Source organism: Typha latifolia, chromosome 2 (assembly GCF_019914945.1).
Source record: "Typha latifolia isolate L0001 chromosome 2, TyphaL0001v2, whole genome shotgun sequence".
Classification (NCBI taxonomy): Eukaryota; Viridiplantae; Streptophyta; class Magnoliopsida; order Poales; family Typhaceae; genus Typha; species Typha latifolia.
The window spans coordinates 3,527,243-3,542,225 of NC_133087.1; the positions used below are offsets into that span (position 1 = coordinate 3,527,243).

General features: G+C 36.7%; 1 protein-coding gene and 2 long non-coding RNA genes across 5 annotated transcripts; 2 read left to right on the forward strand and 1 right to left on the reverse strand.

Moving 5' to 3' along the window:
- Positions 1–875: 875 nt before the first annotated feature.
- On the forward strand, positions 876–4,287 carry LOC140782620 (uncharacterized). Of its 2 annotated transcripts, none has more exons than XR_012107915.1 (4): positions 876–957; positions 2,629–2,957; positions 3,121–3,283; positions 4,001–4,287. It is a non-coding gene; the product is annotated as an uncharacterized lncRNA (long non-coding RNA). The 2 variants fall into 2 exon arrangements; XR_012107916.1 differs by lacking the exon at positions 876–957 and adding an exon at positions 3,595–3,696 and having other exon boundaries at positions 2,914–2,957.
- Positions 4,288–8,103: 3,816 nt separating this feature from the next.
- Positions 8,104–9,993, forward strand: LOC140782099 (uncharacterized). 2 transcript variants are annotated; one of them, XR_012107788.1, is made up of 4 exons: positions 8,104–8,243; positions 8,588–8,668; positions 8,932–9,013; positions 9,235–9,993. It is a non-coding gene; the product is annotated as an uncharacterized lncRNA (long non-coding RNA). The 2 variants fall into 2 exon arrangements; XR_012107789.1 differs by having other exon boundaries at positions 8,118–8,327.
- Positions 9,994–10,287: 294 nt separating this feature from the next.
- On the reverse strand, positions 10,288–13,834 carry LOC140782098 (uncharacterized). The gene is made up of 3 exons (XM_073128483.1): positions 13,442–13,834; positions 12,980–13,273; positions 10,288–10,650 (listed from the first exon to the last, which is right to left on the reverse strand). Exons 1-3 carry the CDS (start codon positions 13,714–13,716, stop codon positions 10,482–10,484), a joined length of 738 nt encoding a protein of 245 aa, XP_072984584.1. The 5' UTR covers positions 13,717–13,834; the 3' UTR covers positions 10,288–10,481.
- Between the last annotated feature and the right edge of the window lie 1,149 nt (positions 13,835–14,983).

Sequence of the window (14,983 nt, forward strand, 5' to 3'; positions counted from 1 at the left end):
ATATAACATGATCGCACGACGAAGATGATGCTAACTCACCAAACCATAAGTATAATGAGATTTAATATTGCACACGAATATTTCTGAACTCGGTCATATTTTGGTAAGCTCGAGTAGTTGATTATAGATAGTCATTAAAAACTTAAGTTGTTAAGTAATAAATTTAATATTGCACATGAATATATAATAAATAATAAAATACAGTAATTTGCTGTACCGTGATACTAAGAGTTAGAAAATAAATCATAACCTCTAAAACTATTTGCTCTAATACTAAATTCTATAACCAACCAATATATATCATAATTTTAACAAATTTAGCTTGAATTAGCAGACATTTTTATTTGATATATAAGATTAATTTAATAGTATATTAATTCATTAATTACTTAAAAAACTTAATCTATCAAAAGAAAATTGAGCTTTATTTTTATAATTTAACAATGGAGTTGACTGAGTCTTTTTGGTTTGCCAACTCTATAAATCTATGAATTTAACGTATAAAAAATTGCACTTATGAAACTACACTCGAGTATACATCAATTCTATGAAGTACTCCAACCTTATAAAATAAAATAAATGACCCACTCAAAGCATTATTGGCTATAATAGGTCTTAACAATGGCAACAAGTGTAGGGATTTTTATGTGCATAAAGATAAGAAGGGTAATGTAATGTAGAGAATTATTTTCTGAGACAACAAATAAATTATATAGTAATCATTGAGATCTTGGTCAAAATTCTTGATGAAACATATATAATTTTTAATATCTAGAAGGAGAAATATTCAATTATTTCATATAGTTAATCATTGAGATCCTTGTTGTTTAGTTCGAACGTTCAGGCGCAAATGCACATGAACAAATCGATCACGCATTCACGCTGATAGGTTATTCTGAGGATATAGAATTTTGCTGAACAAAATTAGAGTCATCGTATGCCCACCATCAATTACTGGTTAGTATTGTCACTTGAATAATTTTAATAAGTTGCAGACCGTAGGAGCTTATTTGATAGTATGCAAAACGACATGGAATTATGTGAAATAGATCATTGGAGATTGATACTAGGAGGAATATAAATAGCTTGCTCGCTCGAGCCAAATGCAGTCTCTTCGAATCCCTGAGTAGATTTCTCTACCAATTGTTACACCAAGTCCTCTTTCTTTGATCACTTCCCATGTATATTTGGATCCGTAGGGTATGTGAAGTCGAGTGGAAATCGTCTAAATCGATCTTGAGGAGGTGATCAGATTGCTTAATTAAGAGTCTTTCCTTGCTCAAGAATTCTTAGTAATTTCATAAGCATCTAACAGGTACTCTCTTCAATTGGGATGATTGGAGAGATTGGTTCATGGCAGCATTGGTTTTCACGTATACTTCAAAAACAGATTATTCTCTTCTCCAACTCTAGCTTTTCATGTATGCTTGTTGTACTAGAAGATAGAAACTGGCACAGCTTTCCTTTTAATAAGTTATATGTTGAGTTAAATTTATGAAAGATCATTAGCAGATTCGTATGTGAAGGCTTGATGAGAGATTGGCTCTCAATGCTTTATTGATTTATAAATATCCAGTTTATAAAGCTTATATTTACAGTTACTAAAACATTCGTTGCATGGTCTAGATCTATCTTTGTGATGTAGAAGTCTCTTACTTGTTCCCTTTTTAAACCATTGCAGCTTTCATTCTAGTTGATATTTGTGATTAAGGAAGTGAAAACATCAACTACATATGCACCTTTCATTTCTTATCTTCCATGTCGTTCTTTCCATTAATCTTCATTTTTTCTTTCCCTGCGAACCCGCAGCCCTGTTGACCACCTTTCATTTGGCTTCTACCTAAATGTGCAGCATGTATTGAGCTTGAAGCTGATACTCTTAACTGGAGTCCCCCCAAAGTTATATTTGAATGTTAAACTAAACTCTCTTTTGATATCTGTGAGCTTATGGAGCGTTGCTCTTAATTGGTGTACAATTACACTATGAATGTCGCCATTTCTCCTTGTGATCAATTCTGGAGGTGAAAAGCTACTAAAATGCCGGTATTGAGCTGAGATAATTAGATAAAGGTTTATGTGATCTTGCTGCTCTATTAAGTTCTATAAGTCCTAATGTTACCTTTACTTTCTTCTTTGATAGCCTTAGGTCCTTGAGCTTCAGGACCCTAGCTTTGAAATATTAGATAGGTTGCTCCTGAAATTTTGAGATCCCCACTGAGTGCTGCATTGTGATGGGAAGGTCAGTGATTTCTTAGTATTGTTGAGATTATGTACCTCCATAAGTTGTGTTGATTTAGCTAGTGAATGACTTAAACCCTTGGCAGGTGTTATGGTACTAACACTGAATCCATCAGAACTGCATATCATCAATAAATCCTTTAATTTCAAATTCTTAGGGTTCACTAATTTGGTTATACGATTAGTTATCATCTTCAATCAATATACTACCGATAGTAGTTCTTATTTGTACAAGAATTCAATTGCTTCAAGTTAAATTCTTATAAATCTTTTTGCAATGAGGCTGCGTGAGTCTGACATGTGTATACATAATGCAATAGTAGCAAACTACTTTCCCATCAGAAATAGTCTAATGGTGATAATTTTAATGCATGCTGTGTCCTTGAGCAGCTGAAGACATACTACTGGCATACTGCAGAGGACCATCATTCACAAAAGGCAACGCCATTGGACAAGAAAAATGCTTTCTAGTGCTGGAATTCTGTCAGCCCTTCTAACACATCAATATTAGTTTATAATTATCTTCATCAAGTACAGGGGCAAGGAAGGTTAGCCAGGGGCTGGGCTATCGGGACTGATGGTGGAAGCACTAAAACAACCGGAGATTGTGATCACCATCATTCCTGGTTATCACATTATCACAGATTTTGATAGTTTTGACTTAACTCGATGAGCTGAAGTTTGATCTAGATATCCACAGTACATACAGATGCAATCAGGTATTCGATGCCCCCCACATACCATATGGGTTGTCCAAGTTATGTTTGCCCAATAGTTTTATTGTTTAGCAGATTGGCTCAATATATGTTCTTTTTCAGAGTATGATAAAGCGCTCCAGTTGCTAACATAGTTTTCTCACCTGCTTTCATCAATCTTTTTCAGCTGAAGCACAAATTTTCCTCTGCCATCACTCTCTGAAAATTAGCTACAAGGAAGCATTGCCAGCTTAACGTTCAAAAGGCCATCAGCTCACATTGCATACCTTGTCAAGTCCTCTAAACTAAGTCCTATCTATCCAATATTCAAGAATATACGTCATATCACAGTAAGTCTTCACCGTCGTGTACATGTATCTTTTCTTTTCTTCCTTTCCTTTTCAGTTTCTCCTTTAAGTACAACGATGCTTTGTTTACTACATGAAATCAGAGGCGAAAGCAATTGAAAGTTTGAAACCACATTACCAAAGAGATTTAGTACTATGCAAACACTTTTACAATAAAACAAAGCCAGCTTGAGTACTCTTTGAGCCTATTTTAGGTACTTGAAATCAATTTGGCATCTAATTCTGTGTCAGCCTTGAGCTTGGATTACATAAGTTAATTGACACACGTCACATCTTCTGTTGGGCGTGATTAGGTGGAACCAAGCTTTGGATATCAGTGTCTAAATCTGATGTTGATTTCCCAACCTCTTTTGTTCAAGACTTGGAACCACCTGGCTAGTGTTCTCATCCTTCTGGTACATTTCATCTCTTCATACATTAAGGATACTATTTTCTTTTACCCTGATAAAAATTCAAGGCTTTTTCTACTGCTTGTTCAGAGGTCTTAATTTTACCAAAACACTTGAGATGAATTTTTGACTGAATCAATTGTTAGATGATGTGGATACATTGTGAAATCAAAAGCACCAATTCAAGGATTGGGTCCATGGCAGACTAAAATACATTTGACTGTTTTAAGATTAAACAAAGTAACATTTTACTGCTTGTTATCAAAATTGGACAGATCAAATTGAATACCACAGTGATATCTACATGCAGGTGAATCTGGGCACTTCATCATCAAGTCCCCAGTGTCTTCACCAACAAATTCTTCAAACCATACCTATCACCAGATTAATACAAAATTCATGTCAACAATATCAAGCGCCATTCCAGGTGAGGCTTTGACCCAATTGTTTTATTCTGACTCATCTAAAGTCACAACAAAAGAAACAGTTTCCCTTAGAAAAATCTCCGGCTACGGCTATTCTACATATCAGGTATTTGTCAGGCTTCTTTTGATTGGCAAAAATTCTAACATCAGTGAAACAGTTGATGAGTGCTCTAAAGCTTCGCCAGCCTGCTTGCTTTGTATGATTAAGACTGCATTTGTTAATGTTGCAACTCACTTCAATTATCGTCAGTAATGCAAGATGAGAAGATATGAGAGTGTGAAATCCACTAACTCACCTAGTTATGAACGTTAGGTATGTCAATGAGTGTCAGATTGCAGCAACTTCACATGATCATGTGGATGGTCTCAGTCTAGTGCACTCTTTTATCTTTTCTTAATGAGCATCACTATTTACACAGTTGCAAACCAATGTATCCCTGTCATGTCAATGTATTTTTATTCTGTCGATCAGTTAAATGGTCCAGAGATTTGAGTTCTCTCTCTTTCTTAAGATTGGATAAAAACAATTGAAGATACTCGTAGCATAACTGACGAGGATTGACGACAATTGGTCAAAAGTCTACACTCTACTTTCGGTTAACCCTAGATGCCCTAGGTTTGGAGGTTAGGTCATGAGCAAGAGATGGGGGATATGAGGAACTATACTTTATTTACTCTGATAAGCAAATTAACTAAACAAAACGTTATAAATGAATACATTTAAGTACCTTAAAGCAAGCTCTCTCTTCACGTTCTTCCCACTTCGCACCTAGACCTGCATAATTAACCGTACACATACCAACACAGTAAATGTCACATCTATGCGTCATATTGTCAAACATCTCGTGTGCGCCTCACCACTTAGTTTCTTTGGTTTACTTTTACTATACGTCAGCGTACCTAATGACAAAAATATATGTATAGGAGCATCACATGGAGGTGGATGCATTAAAAAGACAATATCGATCGTCCATATTAGAGGCTCCATGTGATAATCTTAGCGTGACACTAAAAGTGCATCTGGGTGGGCCTCCATATAACTCATTAATTCATTTATTTCAGTTTACGCACTAAATTTTTTTTTAGTGCCATTGTTGAGTAGATCAAGCAGTCTTTTATTATTCCCTATCTTTATCCCCCATGGAGTTTGAAGGGTTATTATTGGTCAAACCAGCGTACCTCCCTGTCGTCGTCTCCATTGAAAATAATAGGAGCTGGATAAGATATAAGATTATATTCCCACTTGCATATGTATATGTATAGGAGAAACCCAATTCGCAATTCACATTATTCAAAGACAATTGCTGCCATAATTTGAATGAGATGAGTGATAAATGCCAAGGTTGGACGATTCCTCTCGCCTTAAAAAGTCGTTGTCTTCCTTTCTTTTTCAAACTTGTGATAGAAGGATGCTATCAACTTTATGACATCCTTTCTCTACTTTGTTAAAACTCAGAGAAGAGCCGAGAAAACGTCAGGTTCGAATCATTTTATGTCTACCCATCAATTTCTTTGAATGAGAAGAGAATTCCTTTTTTTTTTTTCTTTCTTTTCTTCAATATTTCTTACCAAAAATTAGATTCAAACAGCCTCCGATGAAAGATCTACTCTAAATTCACAGAGGATATTAAAATCGCGATCTTTATGGTACACTGAGCTAGATTATGATCATAGAAATTTCCAAACTTAGCTTCGTCTAAGTTTTCAATGAGAATAAAATGCTAACTGGAATTTACAGAGCAACCCAATTAGCTTAGCATTTCCCTTATGATCCCATCCTGAAGCCAGTGAGCACAAACAAACGACCACCGCGATCATTGATCAAGCTATCCTCCGCAACATCCCCGAGGGGGCGGCGAATCTCGCCGAGAACGACCGCGATAAGTTCTCCGGCTCCACCGCCGCCGATCCTTCGTCGAAATTCTGCGCGTAGGTGTACGGGTCGTACGGCTCGTGCACGGCCGACCTCAGTATCCTCCTCTTCTCCCTCACGATCCTCCTCCATAGCCCTCGCAGTCTTGTCCCGGTCCACCGTGCCGGCGACGGCGAGTAGCTCATCTGTTCGAGCTCATCGTCGGAGTAGTCGTCGGCGAACGTCCTCGAGAAGCCCGCGGTCCTTCTGCTGCTGCACCAGATCCCTACGTCTACGCATGCATAGGATCTCTGTCTTTGGAGCTTAGGATTGCAGTACTCCATCGTTGTTAGTCTTTGTTTTTAGGTAAGGGAGTGAGAGAGCTAGGAAGGGCGAGCGTATTTATAAGGACGAAACCGAACCTTTTCTATGGGGAGGGGTCAACAATTGGATGCTTATTGCTTACCGTTTCGTGGTTATCAGGGGGTGATTTGAAAAATGAGATACATAGTTATAAATACAAACTACTTAATTACGTTTAGACCCCTTTCATCACTCTGACATTTTTTTAAAAAAAAAATTCTAAAAACTTAAATAGTTGAGATGGTTAACATACAATTAAAAAAAAAAAAAGAATAACAAAGAGGCAATAGCATAGCCAAAACGAAGACGATCTTTTTGCACATTACTACCTATATTTAACATTTAATTCAAAAAAGTTTTGAAAAGAAAAAAAAGACAAAATTCAATAGTAGCCTAGCCCTCTTTGCTGTCTTAGTATTACTTGGTTGGCGCGGTTGGTAGTTAATGAATCATGAGTGTGGTGTGAAATAATCCAATTGGCACCCTTTGGGCTTAAGAGTTGTTAAAGTGGGCCAACCTTCAATTGGGACCACCACCTCTTTTTATTTATTTATTTATTTATTTTATTTCTTGTGATTGATGAAATGATGACCACCGCTTAATTTGATTCCTAAGTCATCAATTGAACGGCACTTGATACCTTTGGGTTTATAATAAGAAATCATTACCAACCAATATGATCATCCTATACTGCCTACCCTTTCGGCTTCATGATACCCACAGGGCCCATGATTTAAGCTTCATTATATAGGTAGGTAGTATTTTGCTATATATTCTCTTTGAGCGAGAGTCTCTCGCTCAAAGAGAAGGGAATTGATAAACTAAATCAAACAATGATTGTTAGAAGCACAACTATCTAATTTGTTATCCACTTTTTTAATTCTTAAGGGTGACCTTGAATATTCCATCATGGCCCATTCTTTGAGCCCTTATATTTTATGGCCATCACTATATAAAAGTTTTCGAGTCTTTTTTCTTAAAGGAAAAAAAAAATAATCATATAAATTGCCAAAATTGAAATACAGTATTTTAGTTTGTTTCACGTATTAACATATATATGAAAGTGACTTGACAACTTTTAATAGAAACTAAAATACTCTTTTCTTTTATGACAACTAATTAGACAAATAATATGCCTCTTTTATCTCAGTAAGTTTAATACTTTGAACTTTAATATTAGTTTTACATGAAAAAACTAACGGTTGAGATTAAGCATCACAAAATAAAAGTTTATGAACACATTATAGAATTTGGCGGTAATATATATATATATATATATATATATATATATATATATATATATATATATATATATATATTCTTAAAATTATTATAGCATATACACAAGAGATCCAAGAATATCATATTGTTGAGGAGAAAGAGAAGCAACTCGTTTATTAAGCCCACTAGATTTCAAAAATCTTTGACGAGTATAAACAATCCGACAATTACGAATTTAGAAGTCAAAGAACCACACCAGACCAGACCACACCAAAACCAAACCAAACCAAAAAAAGTAGCTGATTTGGGTCAATCTTTTTGCCTAACTACACGCAACCTTTCATTGAACAGTTCCAACATCTCTCAGTCTTCTCTGAGAAAAATATTTACGTATATCAAAGAAAATTATTCAAATGCTTTGGAAGTCGAGGGAAATGAACTGGGCCAGTGCATAAGGCCCATCAATCTAATCTCTAGCCTATTGGGCTCCTCTCATTAGCCCACTACGGTGAGAAAGCCCAACGATGTATCTCGCCTCCAAGGGAGGAGAGAGAGAGAGAGAGAGAGAGAGAGAGAGAGAGCTTTTGGAATTTGGAAACCATGGCGAGGTGGGTCGGACGATGTACGGCACCTTCTGCGGGGCCGCGAACTCGCTCTCGCGAATCTACGCGCAGGCCGTGGCACAGCAGAAGGTTTAGTTGGTTGGATCCGAGATGTTGCTTTGCTATGATCGATGGCGGGTCTTGTTAAAATTTCGATCTTTGGTTTCTTGATAGGTTTGGTTTTAAAGTTGTCGTTGATGAATTTTGATCATTGATTCTTTTCCAAATAAAGTCTGTGCTTTCGAGTATTTGCAAAAATGTCGCATTGCATGCACGGTGGGATTTGCTTAAGCTTGTCGCCGCTTTACCATTTACTATCAAATTGTAGGGTTTTATTCCACTGGAAAATTTGGGATCAATACTTTTGTAGAGAATTTTGTGTCAGTTGTGTCGTTTGCTGCTTAATTTGGTAGTTGATTCTAAACTTTGTGCAGGGGAAACTTCACCAGTGGACATTAAAACAGCATGGAGAAGGTTCGAGGGTGTTGATTGCTGATGTAGTTGGTTAGTTTCAGGTTAGATGATTATGTTATATGTGTATTTATGAATCAAGTTGTTTGTGTCTTGTGTCTAATTTATTGACTTTGGGCACAACTTTTATGCCCATCCACGTATAGAATTCTAATTGTCACACGGATGTACCATATGGAATATGCATTTGCATTTTCAAGTGTTGATTTCCTCTGTGATATTGACCTAGTTGCTATTTCCAAGATCAGCTTATCCCACAAATTATGAAATATAGCTGCAATTGGATCTGAATTAATGCATTTTGCAGGATATGACTCGAGAGTATTAACCTGCTGGCCGCCCATTGATGACTTTTTCATCTGCTTGTGGAGATATGTTGATGATTTGAGGTTTGATATGTTAAGGATTTAGAATTGGCTTAAAACTTATGCTGTGAAGAAGTTCATTTTGCTATTCTAACGTATTTAGTAGCTCCTCTGTTTGTGTGATTAGTTGTTTCCATAACTTCCACTTTTGAATGTAGACAGCTCTTTGGTGTGGTGGTGTTAAGTTGATCTGCACTTGTACATTGTTTAATTTTAACATTTTGGAGATTTTCTCTGTGGTGCAGAATGAGATTGACTACGGCGAAGAGGATATATCGTTGTCTGCACGGCTGCGATACCCACATCAACATTTATCAGTCTGCACAGCACTTTGCAAACATAAAGAACTTTTCTGGTACATCTGGAGTTGGAGTCATCCCTTGGACAGGTCACACCAACCAGGCGAATAATTAAATTTTTGTGAATGCTCTCTCTCGCCCATTCTGCCGGACCCTTCTGCCTTATCATCTAGCTCAGCATGGAGACAATTATTCAAACTCTGCCTTCCCAAGTGGAAATGGAACTGCGAACCATGATACAAACTCCGACAGTCCATCCACGGATATGCAGTCCGATAACCTGTGAACTATATTTATCCTTTTTGAGGATAGTCTTTATGTGAAATCCTCATTCAAGCCCCAATAGTTCATCTATCCTCATCGCTTTACTGCAATATCGGCACCAAGAAGAAAGTGAAAATCATGGCGCCGAATGCCTAAATCCTGCAACTTTCTTTTTCAGGATATCTGAAAGCTGAAGCTGGTTTATATATGACTTCCAAAGCTATACCTGGTTATTCCATGGTTGTGCTACCATCGGTCGTAGTTATGTGTACAGATTGCCAGGACCATCTTTCATTCAACTATTTGTTGTTACTCTTCTTTTTTTCATCAGAAGGTCCTTGAGAAAAAAACTTTTGTTATGTATGTCTGGTCCTTATTGGTCAGTGTCCTCATTGTAACAGATGGTTGCATTAATCAATATTCGAGTTGAATTATTATGAAGTGAAGAAAATGAGCTTAAATTCTGCGTTTGAAATTAATTATTGTGTTACAAATGTAATATTCAGTGTTATCTGTTTGGTTTGAGCAGCATTCTTAAGCGTAAGAGGAGACCAAGTACCATAAAATTTTAGGCATTATCAGCTTAAGCTAGGAATTGTCTTTGCTATCGCTTCCAGCAATCTGACCGTGTACATAAAACTGCTGCATTTGTTACATAGAAACTTCACATTGCTTAGGAAAAGATTATGGCAGAGGAATTTACTCATACAACATTCCTCAAACACTGCACCAAGAGAACAAACAAATATAGTGGGAATCCATTGAAAATTAGGTTTATCATATTGCACATATCACATATTTCTAAAAGTTTTACAATGATTCACACTTATAGCTAGCCCCCAAGTCTCAAAGGAATCCAACCCAAATCGTGTTCTCAAACTATGAATCTATAGCAAATAACACAGAAAAGCCAATCATTTTATGGTAGACTACCAGTAGAAGTTCACCTGAGATGCAGCTTGGGACTCATCCTCATCATGTGACGGAGAATGCGCGTGTCTACCTTCATACGACGTGATCACCATCCGCGGGTCCTCTGCAAGTCGTTCCACCCTCTTCTTCACCCGACAATTCTCTTGCGTGCATCGATAGTAGCTCCTACACCATGAACAATTCATTTCATGATCATATCTCATTGTGGATTTAAAAGATAGCAAAATAGTTGTCACAAAACTCTCTCCACAATGACACCTGATCTATCCTCAGAGAGGATAGATTAGTGCATGTCAATAGTCTGTAAAACATATATACAAGTCTTCATGTGCTTAATTAAAGATTCTTTCTTTGTGAAAATTGATGGTAATAATTGCAAGGAGGAATGCACTTTTCAATCATACTTTTGACGAATACTTACCATGCCAACAGTAAGGTTCACAGAGTTAATAGAACACATCTAATTCATTACCCATCACTAAAAGCTTACTCATGTTCATATGACAATGCATGGACCACCAAGTTAGAAAGGAATGATTGCAGTGAGTCCAGTGATCTTTTTCATGTGTCTAGTGGCATGGGTGAGCCTGAGAGGGCTTTGGTGGAAATGAAATAACAAAGCTTATCAGATAGGATAGGACTAGTTGCCGGATCTATGTCTATACTGTGGGGTAATAGATAGGTCAGTCACCATCATAGCAAGTATATTCACTCAGAGAATTATGAGGCCAATACTTTACAAAAAGAATGAGAGGGATACCATCTTGTATATATGTAATTTTAAGCCTTGATATATATAAATGTGTGTGTGTGTGTGTATGCCTTTTAAAGCTACATGGAGACATACTAATGGGCTAGCATATGTTTCATATTCAACTTTTTTATTTAGTGATAGGGGACCATATATATGTATGCAGCCATCATTTCACATTCAGTGAATGCACATTTGAAACAGGTTCTAGTTGTTGTGCTCTGACTTCTTTTATAAAGGCATCTAACATGGTAAGTTCTTGATCCTTTTTCCTCTCTTTATTTTGAGAAACCTAGGAATGATACCAAATTATGTCAATTATGTAAAAGGTATTAACATGAGTAGCTTGTTAATCCAAGTAACTCAAACAAGAGATCTCTCAAATATGAAAAAGAAAAATCTTACTTCATAGAAAAATGCTGACCTAATAAACTTCGTATGTTAACTCGCATGCAGATGCAAAAGATAATCTCCTAAATAATTTGGCTAGAGACGCAGAGAACTCTATTAAGGGTTGCACAAGTTATATTATTCCTTCTAACAAGATCTCTTTTAAGAGTCAATGCTATTCTCCTATTATGGACATTGCATCCATAATTGAAGATAACTGTGTAGGAAACGACTCAATGCCTAATATGTGAACTGTGGTGCTAGTTTTCTTCTGAAGCGAAAACTGGAAAAGAACAAAACAGCAAGAAGATATCTTCAAAAAAACTTTATACTATCAGGAGTCTCTATTTTTCTGGCCTATTCTGTTGTTGGCATAAAAAGCTGAAGCTATTTCTATTAGACCGATACTTATCTACTATTTGTTTTTCAGAGAAAAGTGAAACTTAATAGTGTTCAAATATTCGAACAAAAAATACTCATACAACATGAGCCCTTTTAGGCTTCCGAGAGCACTCTTCCGCTATCCAAACTTATCAACTACCTAACAGAATTATTGGCATATATATGTTTATATATCAAGATGTTATCATGAGCTATATTTCGAACTTGCAGCCGATTCACATGTTCCTTTTGTTTTCCTCACCATCTCACATCCTGTCTGACATGGCCATAATTACTGCATTTTGCTTAATTTTGTGTTTAACTTCAGTAATATTCACTTATAATACCTAGTGGCTGGAAGTAAGAATAATTAAAACTGCTCTACTTGAACAGATACAATGTCTAGCTAGCTTGCACATTTACGCACGTTAATAAGGATTTATTTGAGTCATGATCATTACTGTGTAAATGTGCTGTGTTCTTTGTTAATAAGCAAACGAATATGATGCATATGCATGGATATATAAGAATCATCAATCTTATTCCAGCTAGTTATTCTTATTAACCAAAAAGAAAAAAAAAGAAAAAACTTACTAAGAGAGAGTCTTATCTTATCAAAGCCATAGTAGCATTAAACTTACATCTAGCCATGCATGCAGACAGCAGCGTAGAACTCGTAGACTATATATATGTAACTAGCAAATCGATGCAAGAGAAAGAAAGTGTAATAAAAGTATATAAGAAAGAGAATCTACGGAAAGATTTGATTTGCTTTATATTCATCCTTTGCTAGCAAACCCTAGGTATGCATCATAGGAAGTAGCGTTAAGATCTGCAAGGATCTAAGGAGGTCGAATTCATGGCAGGGGTGGAAAGCAAGAAAGGGAAAGAAGGGTCTATGATCAAAAGTGCAGACCTTTGGATTCCTTCTACTTAGGGTTTCGTCTAAACTTCTAATACGTACGTACATACCTCGGATGCTGGGTGTTCTTCACCACTTTCTGCCCGTACTTCCTCCACTTGTAGCCATCGTCCAACACATCCACCTCGCTCATCGTCTTGAAGCAAAACCTCGGCTCTCTCACCCTCCTCCTCCTCTTCACCTTCTTCATCCTTATATTATTATTATTATTATTATTATTGTTATTATTAACTTGTAGATAGTCGATGTTCACATCCTCGCCATTAATTTTCTTGTTATTTTGATGCTCCTCCCCCACCGCGAACGGTCTCTTCTTGTTGAGTTGCCCTTCTTCCTCCCATTGCCTGAGTGGAACACAGACAACTCATGATCATATGTGGATAAATATGCGACCTAAGGCATTGTAAGTGACAGAACGATCCACTGAGATACAGCCTCTCGACGTATTCATAAAACTTAATTTCTTTGAAGAAAATTAAAGGTATATATATGTATATATAGATGAGAATTACCATATAGTACTACTAGCTCTTTGCAACGACGAGGCTCCAGTTTGATCTGAGAATCCATCTCTAGGCCTAGGAGGCATGAATTGGAGGCTCTCTCTTTCTCCCACCGAGCAAGTGTTGTTAAAGAAGTATTGAGATCCGTATGGAAGAGGTCTTGGATGAGGAAGAGAAGAGGGTTGGAAACTAAAGCTTATGTGAGAAGCTGCAGCCATGGTGTCTTGGCTCTCCACCAACCCCAACCCTCGGTTTAGCACTGCACTCGAAGGAGAAGGAAACATCTTCCTTTCACCTCCTCTCTCTCACTATCTCTCAACCTTTCTTTCCCTTTTCCTTTCTTCCTTTCTTTTTCGTTCTTGTCCCAATATGATATAGTACAAAGGGGAACTGATGAAAGATAATTGGAAAATACTTAATACTATCATATGATTGTAGAATTGAAACTCTAAAGTTAGGTGGCTGATCTTCTGCAGCCTCGGACTGTAGGAATTTTGTGCAGTCCGGTACTTGGTAGTCCTTCGTTTGCTGCCAAATAATCCAATTGGCATTAATGGTTATTAAGAAAAACCCTAAAAAATCACTAAACCCACAGCCTATTCTACTTAAGACGCTACAGTAGTTAATGATTCGGTTTTTATCAACCTATGGCAGATGTCATGGATTAGATTCATTATCAACCATTTCTAACCACATAATTATAAATATTATGTTAAATAATCAGTTGACTCAAAAATATAATATTTAGAGTAACAACGTAATAATGTATATTATACTCATCCTACTTAGCTAAGGCGGTGAATAGCCTACTATTCACAAGTTATCCAAAAATAAATATGAATTAAACGTTTATTTATCTTTTCTCTTTCTCTTTTTCCTTTTTGCAGTTCCACTTTGATACATTGACACAATAGCTATTTCACGGAGACCACTATCTCCATCTCAGTTCTGGACCCTTCTTTTCCTCTGTCTTTCAACATGCACTTCACAGTAGTCAGTAGTGCAACAGCACACAACTCTCTCTCTCTCTCTCTCTCTCTCTCTCTCTCGGATTAACCCTACAACTTTGGCCTGTAAGAGAAGGTATAAATATATAATTAGGGTTGCAAGATAGATAGATAGATATATAATTGATTTCCAAGAGATGAACTATTACAAACTAATTAAATTCCCTCTATCCTTCCATGGGGGGGTTGGGTGGCTTCAGTCACTCAGATGAGTACATAATAATGAAGAAAGAGGGAGATGAATATTGTTTGGCATCCCAACATCCACTCAAATGTAGAGTTAGCTTTAATCTGCACGGCCTACATACGAAGCAATCATGATGAATCTTTGGTGCAAATCTTGGTAGGGAGGATATATATCATGACTGTGGAGGGAGAGAGCATCTTGACTTGCCCACCCCCAAAGAGCCTTCAAAAGCTCTCCAACTTTAGATCTCTTTTTTACCTTTTCACTGTTTAATTTACTTCTTTTCTTTCTCCACTCTCCTAGTACTGTTGTTTGAGTCCTACTAGCTTACCATAGAAAGATTATAGATTATAGATT